At 45.2% G+C, this 14,514-nt stretch overlaps 1 protein-coding gene across 1 annotated transcript in view; it reads right to left on the reverse strand.

The window, feature by feature from the left end:
- The window catches only part of LOC144612198 (uncharacterized), a 34,368-nt gene that overhangs the window by 11,981 nt on the left and 7,873 nt on the right, over positions 1 to 14,514 (reverse strand). The window contains exon 4 of the mRNA XM_078431756.1: positions 7,392 to 7,582. Within this exon, the coding sequence (XP_078287882.1) occupies positions 7,392 to 7,582 (191 nt within the window). The remainder of the gene's footprint in view (positions 1 to 7,391; positions 7,583 to 14,514) is intronic.

Genomic DNA, 14,514 nt, shown 5'->3' on the forward strand with positions numbered 1-14,514 from the left:
AGGGCCCTATACAACTGCATAAAGACCTCTTTACTCTTATACTCAAATCCTGTTGTTATGAAGGCCACAGCCTGCTGTACCTGCACGCTTACTTTCAGTGACTGGTGTACAAGGATACCAAGGTCTCGTTGCAATTCCCCTTTACCTAATCTGACACCATTGATATAATAATCTGCTTCCTTATTTTTGCCGCCAAAGTGGATAACCTCACAGTTATCTACATTATACTGCATCTGCCATGCATCTGCCCACTCACTCAACCTGTCCAATTCACCTAGCAACCTCCTAACATTATCCTCACAGTTCCCACTGCCACCCAGCTTTGTGTCATCTGCAAACGTGCTAGTGTTACTTCTACTTCCATCATCCAAATCACTTATATCGTAAATAGTTGCGGCCCCAGCACTGAGCCTTGCGGCACTCCACTCTCCACTGCCTGCCATTCTGAAAAGGACCCGTTTATTCCTACTCTTTGCTTCCTGTCTGCCAACCAATTCTCTATCCATGTCCATACCCTACCCCCAATGCCATGTGATTTAATTTTGCTCACCAACCTCCCGTGTGGTACCTAATCAAACAACGGCTTTCTGAAAGTTTAGAAACACTACATCCACTTGCTCTCCTTCATCCATTTTACTTGTCACATCCTCAAAAAATTCCAGATGATTAGTCAAGCAGGATTTCCCCTTCATAAATCCATGCTGACTTGGACCAATCCTTTTAGCACTATCCAGATGTGCCGTTATTACCTATTTAATAATTGACTCCAGCATCTTCCCTGCCACCGATGTCAGGTTAACTGGTCTATAATTCCCCGTTTCCTCTCTCGCTCCTTTCTTGAAAAGTGGGATAACATTAGCTACCCTCCAATCCACAGGAACAGATCCTGAATATATTGAACATTGGAAAATAATCACTAATGCATTCATGATTTCTAGAGTCACCTCCTTGAGTACCCTGGGATGCAGACCATCAGGCCCTGGGGATTTATCAGCCTTCAGTCCCACCAGTCTACCCAATCCTATTTCTCGCCTAATGCAAATTTCTTTTAGTTCCTATGACTCCCTTGATACTCTGTCCACTAGTGCATCTGGAAGATTGTTAGTGCCTTCATTAGTGAAGACAGGTCCAAAGTACCTGTTCAAATCTTCCGCCATTTCCTTGTTACCCATAATCATTTCACCCGTTTCTGCCTTCAAGGGACCCACATTTGCCTTTACTAATCTTTTTCTCTTAACATACCTAAAGAAGCTTTTACTATCCTTCTTTATATTCTTGGCCAGCTTCACTTCCTACCTCATCTTTTCAGCCCGTATTGCCCTTTTTGCAGTCTTCTGTTGTCCTTTGAAAGTTGCCCACTCCTCTGGCTTCCCGCTACTCTTTGCTATCTTATACATCTTTTCTTTTCATTTTATTCCATCTCTAACTTCCCTTGTCAGCTACGGTTGCCTCCTACTCCCGTTAGAATCTATCTTCGCCTTTGGAATGAAATGATCCTGCATCTTCTGGATTATGCCCAGAAATACCTGCCATTGCTGTTCCACCGTCATTCCTGCTAGGATCCCTTTCTATTTCACCTTGCCCAGCTCTTCTCTCATGCCTTCATAGTCCAGTTTGTTCAACTGCAACACTGACACTTCTGATTTAACCTTCTCCCACTCAAATTGCATATTAAAACTAATTATATTACAGTCACTACCTCCAAGCGGTTCCTTTACCTTGAGTTCCCTTATTAAATCTGGTTCAATGGTCAACACGAAATCCAGAATTGCCTTCTCCCTGGTAAGCTCCAATACAAGCTGTTCAAAGAATCCATCTTGGAGGCAATCTACAAACTCCCTTTCTTGGGGTCCTGTATCATACTGATTTTCCCAGTCTGCCTGCATATTGAGATCTCTTTAACCACCCTAGCATTACCTTTGTTACATGCAAATATTAACTCCTGATGCAACTTGCACCCTATATCCAGGCTACTGTACCTTTATTACTTGCCAATTTTAACTCCTGATGCAACTTGCACCCTATAACTATGCAAAAAGAAAAGAGATTTAATAAAGTATACAATGTAGAAAAGTAAATGCATGGTTTGTATCTAAACTGCATTTTACCAAATGCAAGACAAGGTTGAGTTGGCCAGACTAATATAATTTTACATGAGTGCAACTGTGATGAACAGATTTGGCTCAGGGAATCATGTAGTGGAATAAGAGAGAAGGTTAATCAAAAATGTCAAAAAAAGAGAGCATTTCACAAAAGGGAAATCAAATATTTGTGTTGTCAAATTCAATCTTCATATAGAAAGGAAAAAATGCTGAATTAGCGGGAAAATTAATTTGAAACTGAAATGAGTCTGGAAACGTTCTATCCAAGATGAATGCTGGTAATCCCAGCAAGTCAGTAAGTTTTAACACATCAATAAGTTTTTAAGAATTCTTCTAACCCAGTGTGATAACTGGTTTGTTAAAATGGGCAAATGAAAACCAAAGTGCAGATGTCAAATAACATGATGAGCTGGGAGTTGCTGAGGACGACAGCAGGGCAAAGGGGCTGACTGCATCTTTGTAAATGCTCAGTGATTCAGCGTGAGGTTCTCCAAGGATGTTTTGAGTAAAATCAGTGCATCACAGTTTTTGTGCTTCTGACACCTGCGACATCATTCAGCAGTCTCCATCACAGGCTGACCTCTATTACAAACCCACTGACTCCCACAACTACTTTGTTTACACTTCTTCCCACCCTGCTTCCTGCAAAGACTCCATCTCCTACTCCTAATTCCTCCGTCTACGCCGCATCTGCGCCCAAGATGAGGGGTTCCCTACCAGGACATCTGAGGTGTACTCATTCTTCAGGGAATGAGAGTTCCCCTCTCCCATCATGGATGAGGCCCTCACTCGTGTTTCTTCGTTACCCCACAGCTCTGCCCTTCCTCCCCTCTCCCTAATCGCAAGGGACAGAGTCCCGCTCTTCCTTTCCTTTCACCGCATCACCCCTCGCATACAACACATAATCCTCCAACATTTTCGCCACCTCCAACGGTATCCCACCACTAGTCACATCTTCCCATCTACACCCCTTTCCTCCTTCTGCAGAAAATGATCCCTCCGCAACTACCTGGTTAACTGGTCCCTTCCCACCCAAACCACCCCCTCCCCAGTTACCTTACCTTGCAGAAAATGCAACATCTGCCCCAATACCTCCTTCCTCGAATCTCCCAGGCACCCCAACAGTCCGTTCAGGTTAGGCAGAGGTTCACTTGCACCTCCTCCAACCTCATCTACTGTATTCTTTGTTCAATAGACTATAGACAATAGGTGCAGGAGTAGGCCATTCGGCCCTTCGAACCAGCACCACCATTCAATGTGTTCACGGCTGATCATTCTCAAACAGTACCCCGTTCCTGCCCTCTCCCCATACCCCCTGACTCCGCTATCTTGAAGATCTCTATCTAGCTCTCTCTTGAAAACATCCAGAGAATTGGCCTCCACTGCCTTCTGATGCAGAGAATTCCACAGATTTACACCTCTCTAACTTAAAAAGTCTTTGCTCATATCCGTTCCAAATGGCCTACCCCTTATTCTTAAACTGTGGCCCCTGGTTCTGGACTCCCCCAACATTGGGAACCTATTTCCTGCCTCTAATGTGTCCAATCCTTTAATAATCTTGTATGTTTCAATAAGATCCCCTCTCATCCTTCTAAATTCTAGTGTATACAGGCCTAGTCACTCCAGTCTTTCAACATATAACAGTCCCGCCATTCCGGCAATTGACCTAGTGAACCTATGCTGCACGCCCTCAATAGCAAGAATATCCTTCCTCAATTTTGGAGACCAAAACTGCACACAGTACTCCAGGTGTGGTCTCACTAGAGCCCTGTACAACTGCAGAAGGACCTCTTTGCTCCTATACTCAACTCCTCTTGTTATGAAGGCCAACATTCCATTGGCTTTCTTCACTGCCTGCTGTACCTGCATGCTTCCTTTCAGTGACTGATACACTGGGACACCCAGATCTCGTTGTACGTCCCCTTTTCCTAACTTGACACCATTCAGATAATAATCTGCCTTCCTATTCTTACCACCAAGATTCAAGATAGCTTTATTTGTCATCCAATATTGGACGAAATTCAGTCACCCACAGTCCAACAATAAAAGCATTAAATAGGCATTAAAATTACACAACCCCAAAAACACACAAAAAAAGAAACATCCATCAAAGAAACATCCATCACAGTGAGTCTCCCCCAGTCCTCTCCTCACTGTGATGGAAGGCCACAATGTCTTTCCCTTCTCCTGCCGTCTTCTCACGCGGCCAGGTTGTTGTGGTTGCAGGCCAAAACTGCACACAGTACTCCAGGTGTGGTCTCACTAGAGCCCTGTACAACTGCAGAAGGACCTCTTTGCTCCTATACTCAACTCCTCTTGTGGATAACCTCACATTTGTCCAAATTAAACTGCATCTGCCATGCATCTGCCCACTCACACAACCTGTGCATGTCACCCTGCATCCTCATAGCATCCTTCTCACAGTTCACACTGCCACCCAGCTTTGTGTCATCTGCAAATTTGATAATTTTACTTTTAATCCCTTCATCCAAGTCATGAATGTATATTGTAAATAGCTGCAGTCCCAGCACCGAGCCTTGCGGTACCCCACTAGTCACTGTCTGCCATTCTGAAAGGGACCCATTTATCCCCACTCTTTGCTTTCTGTCTGCCAACCAATTTTCTACCCATGTCAGTACCCTACCCCCAATACCATGTGCTCTAATTTTGCCCACTAATCTCCTATGTGGGACCTCGTCGAAGGCTTTCTGAAAGTCAAGGTACACTACATCCACCGGCTCTCCCTTGTCCATTTTCCTAGTTACATCCTCAAACAATTCCAGAAGATTAGTCAAGCATTACTTCCCCTTCGTAAATCCATGCTGACTCAGAACGATCCTGTTACTGCTACCCAAATGCTCCGCAATTTCGTCTTTTGTATTTGACTCCAGCATCTTCTCCACCACTGATGTCAGACTACCTGGCCTATAATTTCCTATTTTCTCTCTCCCTCCTTTCTTAAAAAGTGGGATAACATTAGCTACCCTCCAATCCACAGGAACTAACCCTGAATCTAAAGAACATTGGAAAATGATCACCATTGCGTCCACGATTTCTAGAGCCACCTCCTTATGTACCCTGGGATGCAGACCATCAGGCCCTCGGGATTTATCAGCCTTCAGTCCCATCAGTCTACCCAACACCATTTCCTGCCTAATGTGAATATCCTTCAGATCCTCCGTCAGCCTAAGATCTCTGACCACTAGAACGTCTGGGAGATTGTTTGTATCTTCTTTAGTGAAGACAGATCCAAAGTACCAGTTCAACTCGTCTGCCATTTCCTTGTTCCCCATAATAAATTCACCTGCTTCTGCCTTCAAGGGACCCACATTTTTCTTAACTATTTTTTCCTCTTCACGTACCTAAGGAAGCTTTTACTATAAGAAAATAACTGCAGATGCTGGTACAAAATCGAAGGTATTTATTCACAAAGTGCTGGAGTAACTCAACAGGTCGGGCAGCATCTCGGGAGAGAAGGAATGGGTGACGTTTCGGGTCGAGACCCTTCTTCAGAAGCTTTTACTATCCTCCTTTATATTATTGGCTAGCTTACCTTCGTACCTCATCTTTTCTCCCCGTATTGCCTTTGTAGTCATCTTCTGTTGCTCTTTAAAAGAGTCCCAATCCTCTGGCTTCCCGCTCTTCTTTGCTATGTTATACTTCTCTTTTATTTTTTATGCTGTCCTTGACTTCCCTTGTCAGCCATGGGTGCCTCTTACTCCCCTTAGAATCTTTCCGCCTCATTGGGATGAATTGATCCTGCAACTTCTGCATTATTCCCAGGAATACCTGCCATTCTTGTTCCACCGTCTTCCCTGCTAGGGTCTCCTTCCAGTCAAATCTGGCCAGCTCCTGCCTCATGCCTCTATAATCCCCTTTGCTATACTGTAATATTGACACTTTTGATTTTCCCTTCTCCCTCTTAATTTGTAGATTAAAACTTATCATATTGTGATCACTGCCATCTAATGGCTCTTTTACCTCGAGTCTCCTTATCAGATCAGGTTCATTACACAACACTAATTCCAGAATTGCCTTCTGCCTAGTAGGCTCCAGTACAAGCTGTTCTAAGAATCCATCTCGGAGGCACTCCACAAACTCCCTTTCCTGGGGTCCAGTACCAACCTGATTTTCCCAGTCTACGTGCATGTTGAAATCTCCCATAACCACCGTAGCATTACATTTGTGACATGCCAATTTTAACTCTTGATTCAACTTGCACCCTATGTCCAGGCTACTGTTTGGGGGCCTGTATGTAACTCCCATTAGGGTCTTTTTACCCTTACAATTCCTCAGTTCTATCCATACTGATTCTACATCTCCTGATTCAATGTCACCCATTGCAAGGGACTGAATATCATTCCCTACCAACAGAGCGACCCCACCCCCTCTGCCCACCTGTCAATCTTTTCGATAGGCCGTATACCCCTGAATATTCAGCTCCCAGCCCTGGTCCTCTGGAGGCCATGTCTCTGTAATTCCCACAACATCATACTTGCCAATGTCTAACTGAGCCTCTAGCTCATCCACTTTATTTTTTATACTTCAAATACACTTTAACTTTGGTATTCACCTCCCCTTTCACATAGATCACCATTGGCCCTGACCTTACTCTCTTATCCCATCTTGAACTTTCCTTCCCATTTATTCGAGAGTCTTTTGCAATATTTCCTGTATCAAGATGTGGACTTGTATACATCGGCGAGACCAAACCTAGACTGGGCGATCAGTTTACTGAACACCTTCATGCAGTCTGCCTGAACCTACCTGATCTCCTGTTTGCTAAACACTTGAATTCTCCTTCCCATTCCCACACTGACCTTTCTGTCCTAGGTCTCCTCCATTGTCAGAGTGGCGTTAAACGCAAATTGGAGGAACAGCATCTCATATTTCGCTTGGGCACCTTAAACCCCAGTGGTATGAATATTGATTTCTCTAACTTCAAGTAACCCCGACATTCCCTGTCTCTCTATCCCTCCCCCACCCAAGTCGCACCAGCTTCTCATTTTCACCCAACAAACAGATAACAGAGGCCTGCTTCCTTTATTATCGTAACTTTTTTGCATATCTTTCATTCATTGTTCTTTTTCTCTACATCACCTTCCATATCTCTTGTTTCCCTTTTCCCTAACTAGTCTGAAGAACCGTCTCGACCCAAAATGTCACCCATTCCTTCTCTCCAGAGATGCTGCCTGTCCCGCTGAGTTACTCCAGCATTTTGTGTCTATCAGTTCCTTCCCACACATTTAAAGTTGGCCTGCAGTTCCCCGATTTGTGCAGAATCCTCACGTTTTGGGTCTTGGTTTGACATCCACATTGTGGTCCATGTGATTCCCAGCTCCTTGGCATAGTCATCACCGTACCAGACCAGCAACTCGCAGTGAGGAGGAACCGGCTTGCAAGTCCTGTAGTAAATGTTGCCCCAGTGCTGGAAGGCAACAAGGTTCTGTTCCTCCTTCTTTCTGGCACAGTTCACAAATCTGCAACACAACAAGCACAGATAGAAGGTACAACAGTCACTTAAAATTATAAGTGAACACAGAACGTAAAGTCAATCAGCAAATTCTGTTGAATGGGAGATGTCCCCAGCCATGGCCCAAATTCAACCTTAAATATTGTACACCCTTTGTCAGCACACTGCTGAAGGAAACCTGAACTTTGTTTCTCTTCCCACAGATGTGGCCTGACCTGAGCAGTATTTCCAGTACTTTGTGTTTTTATGTTTACCTTGTATTACTGTTGTTGTCATTGTATTGTTGATTACTTTCTATTTATCTGCATGTTATTGCGTTAACAGACTTGTTAAGCTGCAGGAAGTTAGAATTTCATTGTGGAACAATTAAACACTGTTGACCCTGGCTGTGTTATTTACAGGGAGGCAAAGACAGGGCAGCTGTAATGCAGCGTGGCGTGAATTGAGTTATTCTTCTCTTGGAATATTGGCTTCACGGAGATACCACAGATTTTAACATCAATACCTGATTTTAAACTGTGGCATCAGTCTCCCAGTCACAGATCAAGACATGACAGGCTGAATATTTGATGCAAAGTTTTGCAGCATCAGGTGACATTCCAAGAGCATGAGGCTTGAGATAGGAGTTGTGGGTCATGGAGTGATCCAAGGAGAAAGGCTGGTTTAGGCAAGGAAAGCATCGCCCAGACAGAATGCTGATTCTTTCTGGATTAATGAGTAAAATGGAATATTTCCCTTCCCCGAGTCCCGTATTTCCCATTTACCCCTCTTTTAAACTAAATAGTGGGGGGAGTGGGGGGTGTCAAATGGGATAAACAAAGATGGATTTGAAGGGAAAGAGAGTATAGGAAAAGTTAAGACACCAGAATTAACGGGACAGAAAGCTCACAAAGGGATAGGAGAGAATGGCCAAGTGTAATAGGAATCGGTGTGAAAGGTGAGATGAGTAATGGATTCAAAGTATTATATATGAATGCGCAGAATAAGAAATAAAGTGGATGAGCTTGAGGCTCAGTAAGAGATTGGTAGATATGACATTGTGGGGATTACAGAGACATGGCCACAGAAGGATCGGGACTGGGAACTGAATATTCAGGGTTTATAGGTCCTATAGAAAGGACAGGCAGGTGGGCAGAGGAGGTGGGGTAACTCTGTTCGTCAGGGATGAAATTCAGGCCCTTGCGAGGGGTGACATAGGGACTGACAATGTAGAGTCACTGTGGATAGAGTTGAGGAATCGTAAAGGTAAGAAGATACTAATGGGAGTTATCTGCAGGCCCCCAAACAGTAGCCTGGATGTAGGGTGTAAATTGCAACAAGAGTTAAAACTGGCATGTAACAAATGTAATGCCATTGTGGTTATGGGGGGTTTCAATATGCAGGTAGACTGGGTAAATCAGGTTGGTTCTGGACCCCAAAAAAGGGAGTTTGTAGAGTGCCTCCGAGATGGATTCTTAGAGCAGCTTCAACGGAGCCTACCAGAGAGAAGGCAATTCTCGATTTAGTGTTGTCCAATGAACCAGATTTAATAAGGAAACTCAAGGTAAAGGAACCGCTTGGAAGTAGTGACCATAATATGATTAGTTTCAATCTGCAATTTGAGAGGGAGAAGTTTAAATAAGAAGTGTCAGTGTTGCAGTTAAGCAAAGGAGACTATGAAGGCATGAGAGAGAAGCTGTCCAACGTCGACTGGAAAAGGGTCCATGCAGGAATGTCGGTGGAACAGTAATGGCAGGAATTTCTGGGCATAATCTAGAAGATGCAGGATCATTTCATTCTAAAGAGGAAGAAAGATTCTCGGGGAGTATGAGGCAACATGGGAAGTTAGGGATGAAATAAAACTAAAAGAAAAGATGTAAAACATAGCAAAGAGTAGCAGGAAGCCAGAGGATTGGGGAACTTTCAAAGGACAACAGAAGGTAACAAAAAGGGCAATACGGGCTGAAAAGATGAAGTACGAGGGGAAGCTGGCCAGGAATATAAAGAAGGAAAGTAAAAGCTTCTTTAGGTATGTTAAGAGAAAAAGATTAGCAAAGACAAACTGTGGGTCCCTTGAAGGCAGAAACGGGTGAAATTATTATGGGTAACAAGGAAATGGCAGAAGTGTTGAACTGGTACTTCGGATCTGTCTTCAATAAGGAAGCCAAACAATCTCCCAGATGTACATGAGGACAGAGGATTTGGGAGACAGAGGAACTGAAAGTAATTTGCATTCGACAAGAAATAGTATTGGGTGGACCGATGGGATTGAAAGCTGATAAATCCCCAGTGCCTGGTGGTCTGCAACCCAGGGAACTCAAGGAGGTGGCTCTAGAAATCATGGACGCATTGGTGATCATTTCCCAATGTTCAATAGATTCATGATCAGTTCCTGTGGATTGGAGGATAGCTAATTTTATCCCACTTTTCAAGAAAGGAGCGAGAGAGAAAATGGGGAATTAGAGACCAGTTAGCCTGACATCGGTGGTGGGGAAGATGCTGGAGTCAATTATTAAAGAGGTAATAACGGCACATTTGGATAGCAGTTAAAGGATTGGTCCAAGTCAGCCTGGATTTATGAAAGGGAAATCTTGCTTGACTAATCTTCTGGAATTTTTTGGGGTTGCGACAAGTAAAATGGATGGAGAGCCATTGGATATGTAGACTTTCAGAAAGCCTTTGATAAGGTTCCACACGGGAGGTTGCTGAGCAAAATTAGAGCACATGGCCTTGGGGTAGGGTATTGACAATTGACAAGGGTTTGAAAAGTCCGGGAGCAGAGCAAGGACACCCGTTGGCTGAGAAGAAAAGTAAGTGTTAATTGCAGTGGAAAAGGCAGTTTAAAAAGAGCGCCAAGAGGACGCTAGTAGTCAGTTTGAAAAGTCGGCGATTGGTAAATTGGCCATTTAAGTAATTTAGTGACTGATATAAGCAAGGCTTGCACAAAAGGTGCAGCCCTGTCCGGGTGCAGCCCTGTTGAGGGAAGTGCCCTGTGAGAAAAGTGCGAGTCTTTGGCTGCGAGTCTCCGGCGAGGAGGCTGAGGTGAGGAGGTTATGCTTGTTTTTTGAGCCGGAATTGTTATTGACACCGAAGTGATGGCGCACAAGTTGGTGCAGTGTGTTTCCTGCAGGATGTGGGAAGGGAAAGACACTGCTGGGGGTTCTGGAAGCTACACCTGCAAGAACTGTGTCCAGGTGCAGCTCCTGACTGGACGTGTGGCAGAGTTGGAAAAGCAGCTGGTTGACCTCAGGGCCATCCGGGAATGCGAGAGTTTCCTGGACAGGACCCACTGTGAGGCTGTCACGCCAAGGGTCCAGGTCGAGCGAAGGTGGGAGACCGTTTCAGGGGGGAGCGAACGTGGACAACAGGAGACCCCGGGGGCTGTGCCTATTGCAAACAGGTACACCCTATTGGGAACTGTTGGGGCAGAAGACGCTTCCAGTCCGAGCGGCAGTCGCGTTGGCGGTTCTATCCCAGGCAAGGAAACTCGACCGGGGAGACCGAAGTCAGGAAGAGCCATAGTAGTCGGTGACTCCATTGTCCGAGGTACGGACAGGAGATTCTGTGGCGACAGGCGGGAGTCGAGGATGGTTTGTTGCCTCCCTGGTGCCAGGGTTCAAGACATCACGGAGCGGCTTCAGAACATCCTAACGAGGGAAGGTGATCAGCCGGAAGTAGTTGTGCACGTGGGCACAAACGACGTCGGGAGGAAGAGGAAGGAGATACTGCAGCGTGAGTTTAGGGAGTTAGGAAGAAGACTGAGAAGCAGGACGTCGAGGGTGGTTATCTCTGGACTGCTGCCTGTCCCTCGTGCTGGTGAGGGCAGGAACAGAGAGATCGGGGATATGAATGTATGGCTGAGGGGCTGGTGCAGGGAGCAGGGATTTAGATATCTGGACCACTGGGATCTCTTCTGGGGTAGGGGTGACCTGTACAAAAGGGACGGGTTACACCTTAACAGCAGGGGGACCAACATTCTGGCAGGCAGGTTTGCTAGTGCTACAAGTGTGGCTTTAAACTAAGTAGTGGGGGGGGAGGGGTTGACAAATTGGGAATATGGAGATGGAGTTAAAGGGGAAGCGAATACAGGAGAAACTGTAAAGGACTCTCGTATGAATGGGAAGGGAAGTTCTAGAAGGGATATGAGAGTAAGGTCAGGGCCAATGGGGGAGGTAAATACCGAAGTTAAAGTGTTGTATTTAAATGCGCGAAGTATAAGAAATAAAGTGGATGAGCTTGAGGCTCAGTTAGACATTGGCAAGTATGATGTTGTGGGAATCACTGAGACATGGCCAGAAGAGGACCAGGGCTGGGAGCTGAATATTCGGGGGTAGACAACGTACAGAAAAAACAGGCAGGTGGGGAGAGGGGGCGGGGTAGCTCTATTGGTATAACAGGTATAACAGAGCTTTATTTGTCGTTCGGTACCGAAGTACCGAACGAAACTACATAGCAGTCATAGAAAAAAAAAAAGAACACAAGACACATAACCCCAACACAAACGTCCATCACAGTGACTCCAAACACCCCCTCACTGTGATGGAGGCAACAAAACTTCCACTCTCTTCCCCACGCCCACGGACAGACAGCTCGTCCCCGACCGACCCGCACAGTCCCCGCACCGGGCGCTGAAACGTCTCGTGAGGAATGATATTCAATCCCTTGCAAGGAGTGACATAGAATCGGGAGATGTAGAATCAGTATGGATAGAGTGAGGAATTGTAAGGGTAAAAAGACCCTAATGGGAGTCATCTACAGGCCCCCAAACAGTAGCCTCGACATAGGGTGCAAGTTGAATCAGGAGCTAAAATTGGCATGTCACAAATGTAATGCTATGGTGGTCATGGGAGATTTCAACATGCAGGTAGACTGGGAAAATCAGGTTGGTAATGGACCCCAGGAAAGAGAGTTTGTGGAGTGCCTCCGAGATGGATTCTTAGAACAACTTGTACTGGAGCCTACCAGCGAGAAGGCAATTCTGGATTTAGTGTTATGTAATGAACCTGACCTGATAAGGGGACACGAGGTAAATGAGCCATTAGGAGGCAGTGACCACAATATGATAAGTTTTACTCTACAAATGGAGAGTGAGAAGGGAAAATCGGAGGTGTCAGTATTACAGTATAGCAAAGGGGATTACAGAGGCATGAGGCAGGAGTTGGCCAAAATTGACTGGAAGGAGGCCCCAGCAGGGAAGACTGTGGAACAGCAATGGCAGGTATTCCTGGGAATAATGCAGAAGTTGCAGGATCAATTTATCCCAAAGAGGAGGAAAGATTCTAAGGGGAGTAAGAGGCACCCGTGGCTGACAAGGGAAGTCAAGGACAGCATAAAAATAAAAGGGAAGAAGTATAACATAGCAAAGAAGAGTGGGAAGACAGAGGATTGGGACTCTTTTAAAGAGCAACAGAAGATAACTAAAAAGGCAATACGGGGAGAAAAGATGAGGTACGAGGGTAAACTAGCCAATCATATAAAGGAGGATAGTAAAAGCTTTTTGAGGTATGTGAAGAGGAAAAAAATAGTCAAAGCAAATGTGGGTCCCTTGAAGACAGAAGCAGGGGAATTTATTATGGGGAACAAGGAAATGGCAGAAGAGTTGAACCGGTACTTTGGATCTGTCTTCACTGAGGAGGATACAAACAATCTCCCAGATGTTCTAGTGGCCAGAGATCCTAGGGTGACAGAGGAACTGGAGGAAATCCACATAAGGCAGGAAAAAGTTTTGGGTAGACTGATGGGACTCAAGGCTGATAAATCCCCAGGGCCTGATGGGCTGCATCCCAGGGTGCTTAAGGAGGTGGCTCTAGAAATTGTGGACGCATTAGTGATTATTTTCCAATGGTCCGGGTCAGTTCCTGTGGATTGGAGGGTAGCTAATGTTATCCCACTTTTCAAGAAAGGAGGGAGAGAGAAAACGGGAAATTATAGACCAGTTAGTCTGACATCAGTGGTGGGGAAGATGCTGGAGTCAATTATAAAAGACGAAATTGCGGAGCATTTGGATCGCAGTAACAGGATCGTTCCGAGTCAGCATGGATTTACGAAGGGGAAATCATATAACATATAACCATATAACAATTACAGCACCGAAACAGGCCAGTTTGGCCCTTCTAGTCCATGCCGAACACTTTCTCCGACCTAGTCCCATCTACCTGCTCTCAGACCATAACCCTCCAATCCCTTCCCATCCATATACCTATCTAATCGTGCTTGACTAATCTAGTGGAATTTTTTGAGGATGTAACTAGGAAAATTGACAGGGGAGAGCCGGTGGATGTGGTGTACCTCGACTTTCAGAAAGCCTTCGACAAGGTCCCACATAGGAGATTGGTGGGCAAAATTAGAGCACATGGTATTGGAGGTAAGGTACTGACATGGATAGAAAGTTGGTTGACAGACAGAAAGCAAAGAGTGGGGATAAATGGGTCCCTTTCAGAATGGCAGGCAGTGACTAGTGGGGTACCGCAAGGCTCGGTGTTGGGACCGCAGCTATTTACAATATACATCAATGACTTGGATGAAGGGATTAAAAGTAGCATTAGCAAATTTGCCGATGATACAAAGCTAGGTGGCAGTGTGAACTGTGAGGAAGATGCTATGAGGTTGCAGGGTGACTTGGACAGGTTGTGTGAGTGGGCGGATGCATGGCAGATGCAGTTTAATGTGGATAAGTGTGAGGTTATCCACTTTGCTGGTAAGAATAGGAAGGCAGATTATTATTTGAATGGTGTCAAGTTAGGAAAAGGCGACGTACAACGTGATCTGGGTGTCTTAGTGCATCAGTCACTAAAAGGAAGCATGCAGGTACAGCAGGCAGTGAAGAAAGCCAATGGAATGTTGGCATTCATAACGAGAGGAGTTGAGTATAGGAGCAAAGAGGTCCTTCTGCAGTTGTACAGGGCCCTAGTGAGACCGCACCTGGAGTACTGTGTGCAGTTTTGGTCTCCAAATTTGAGG

This window comes from Rhinoraja longicauda, chromosome 43 (assembly GCF_053455715.1).
Source record: "Rhinoraja longicauda isolate Sanriku21f chromosome 43, sRhiLon1.1, whole genome shotgun sequence".
NCBI lineage: Eukaryota > Metazoa > Chordata > Chondrichthyes > Rajiformes > Arhynchobatidae > Rhinoraja > Rhinoraja longicauda.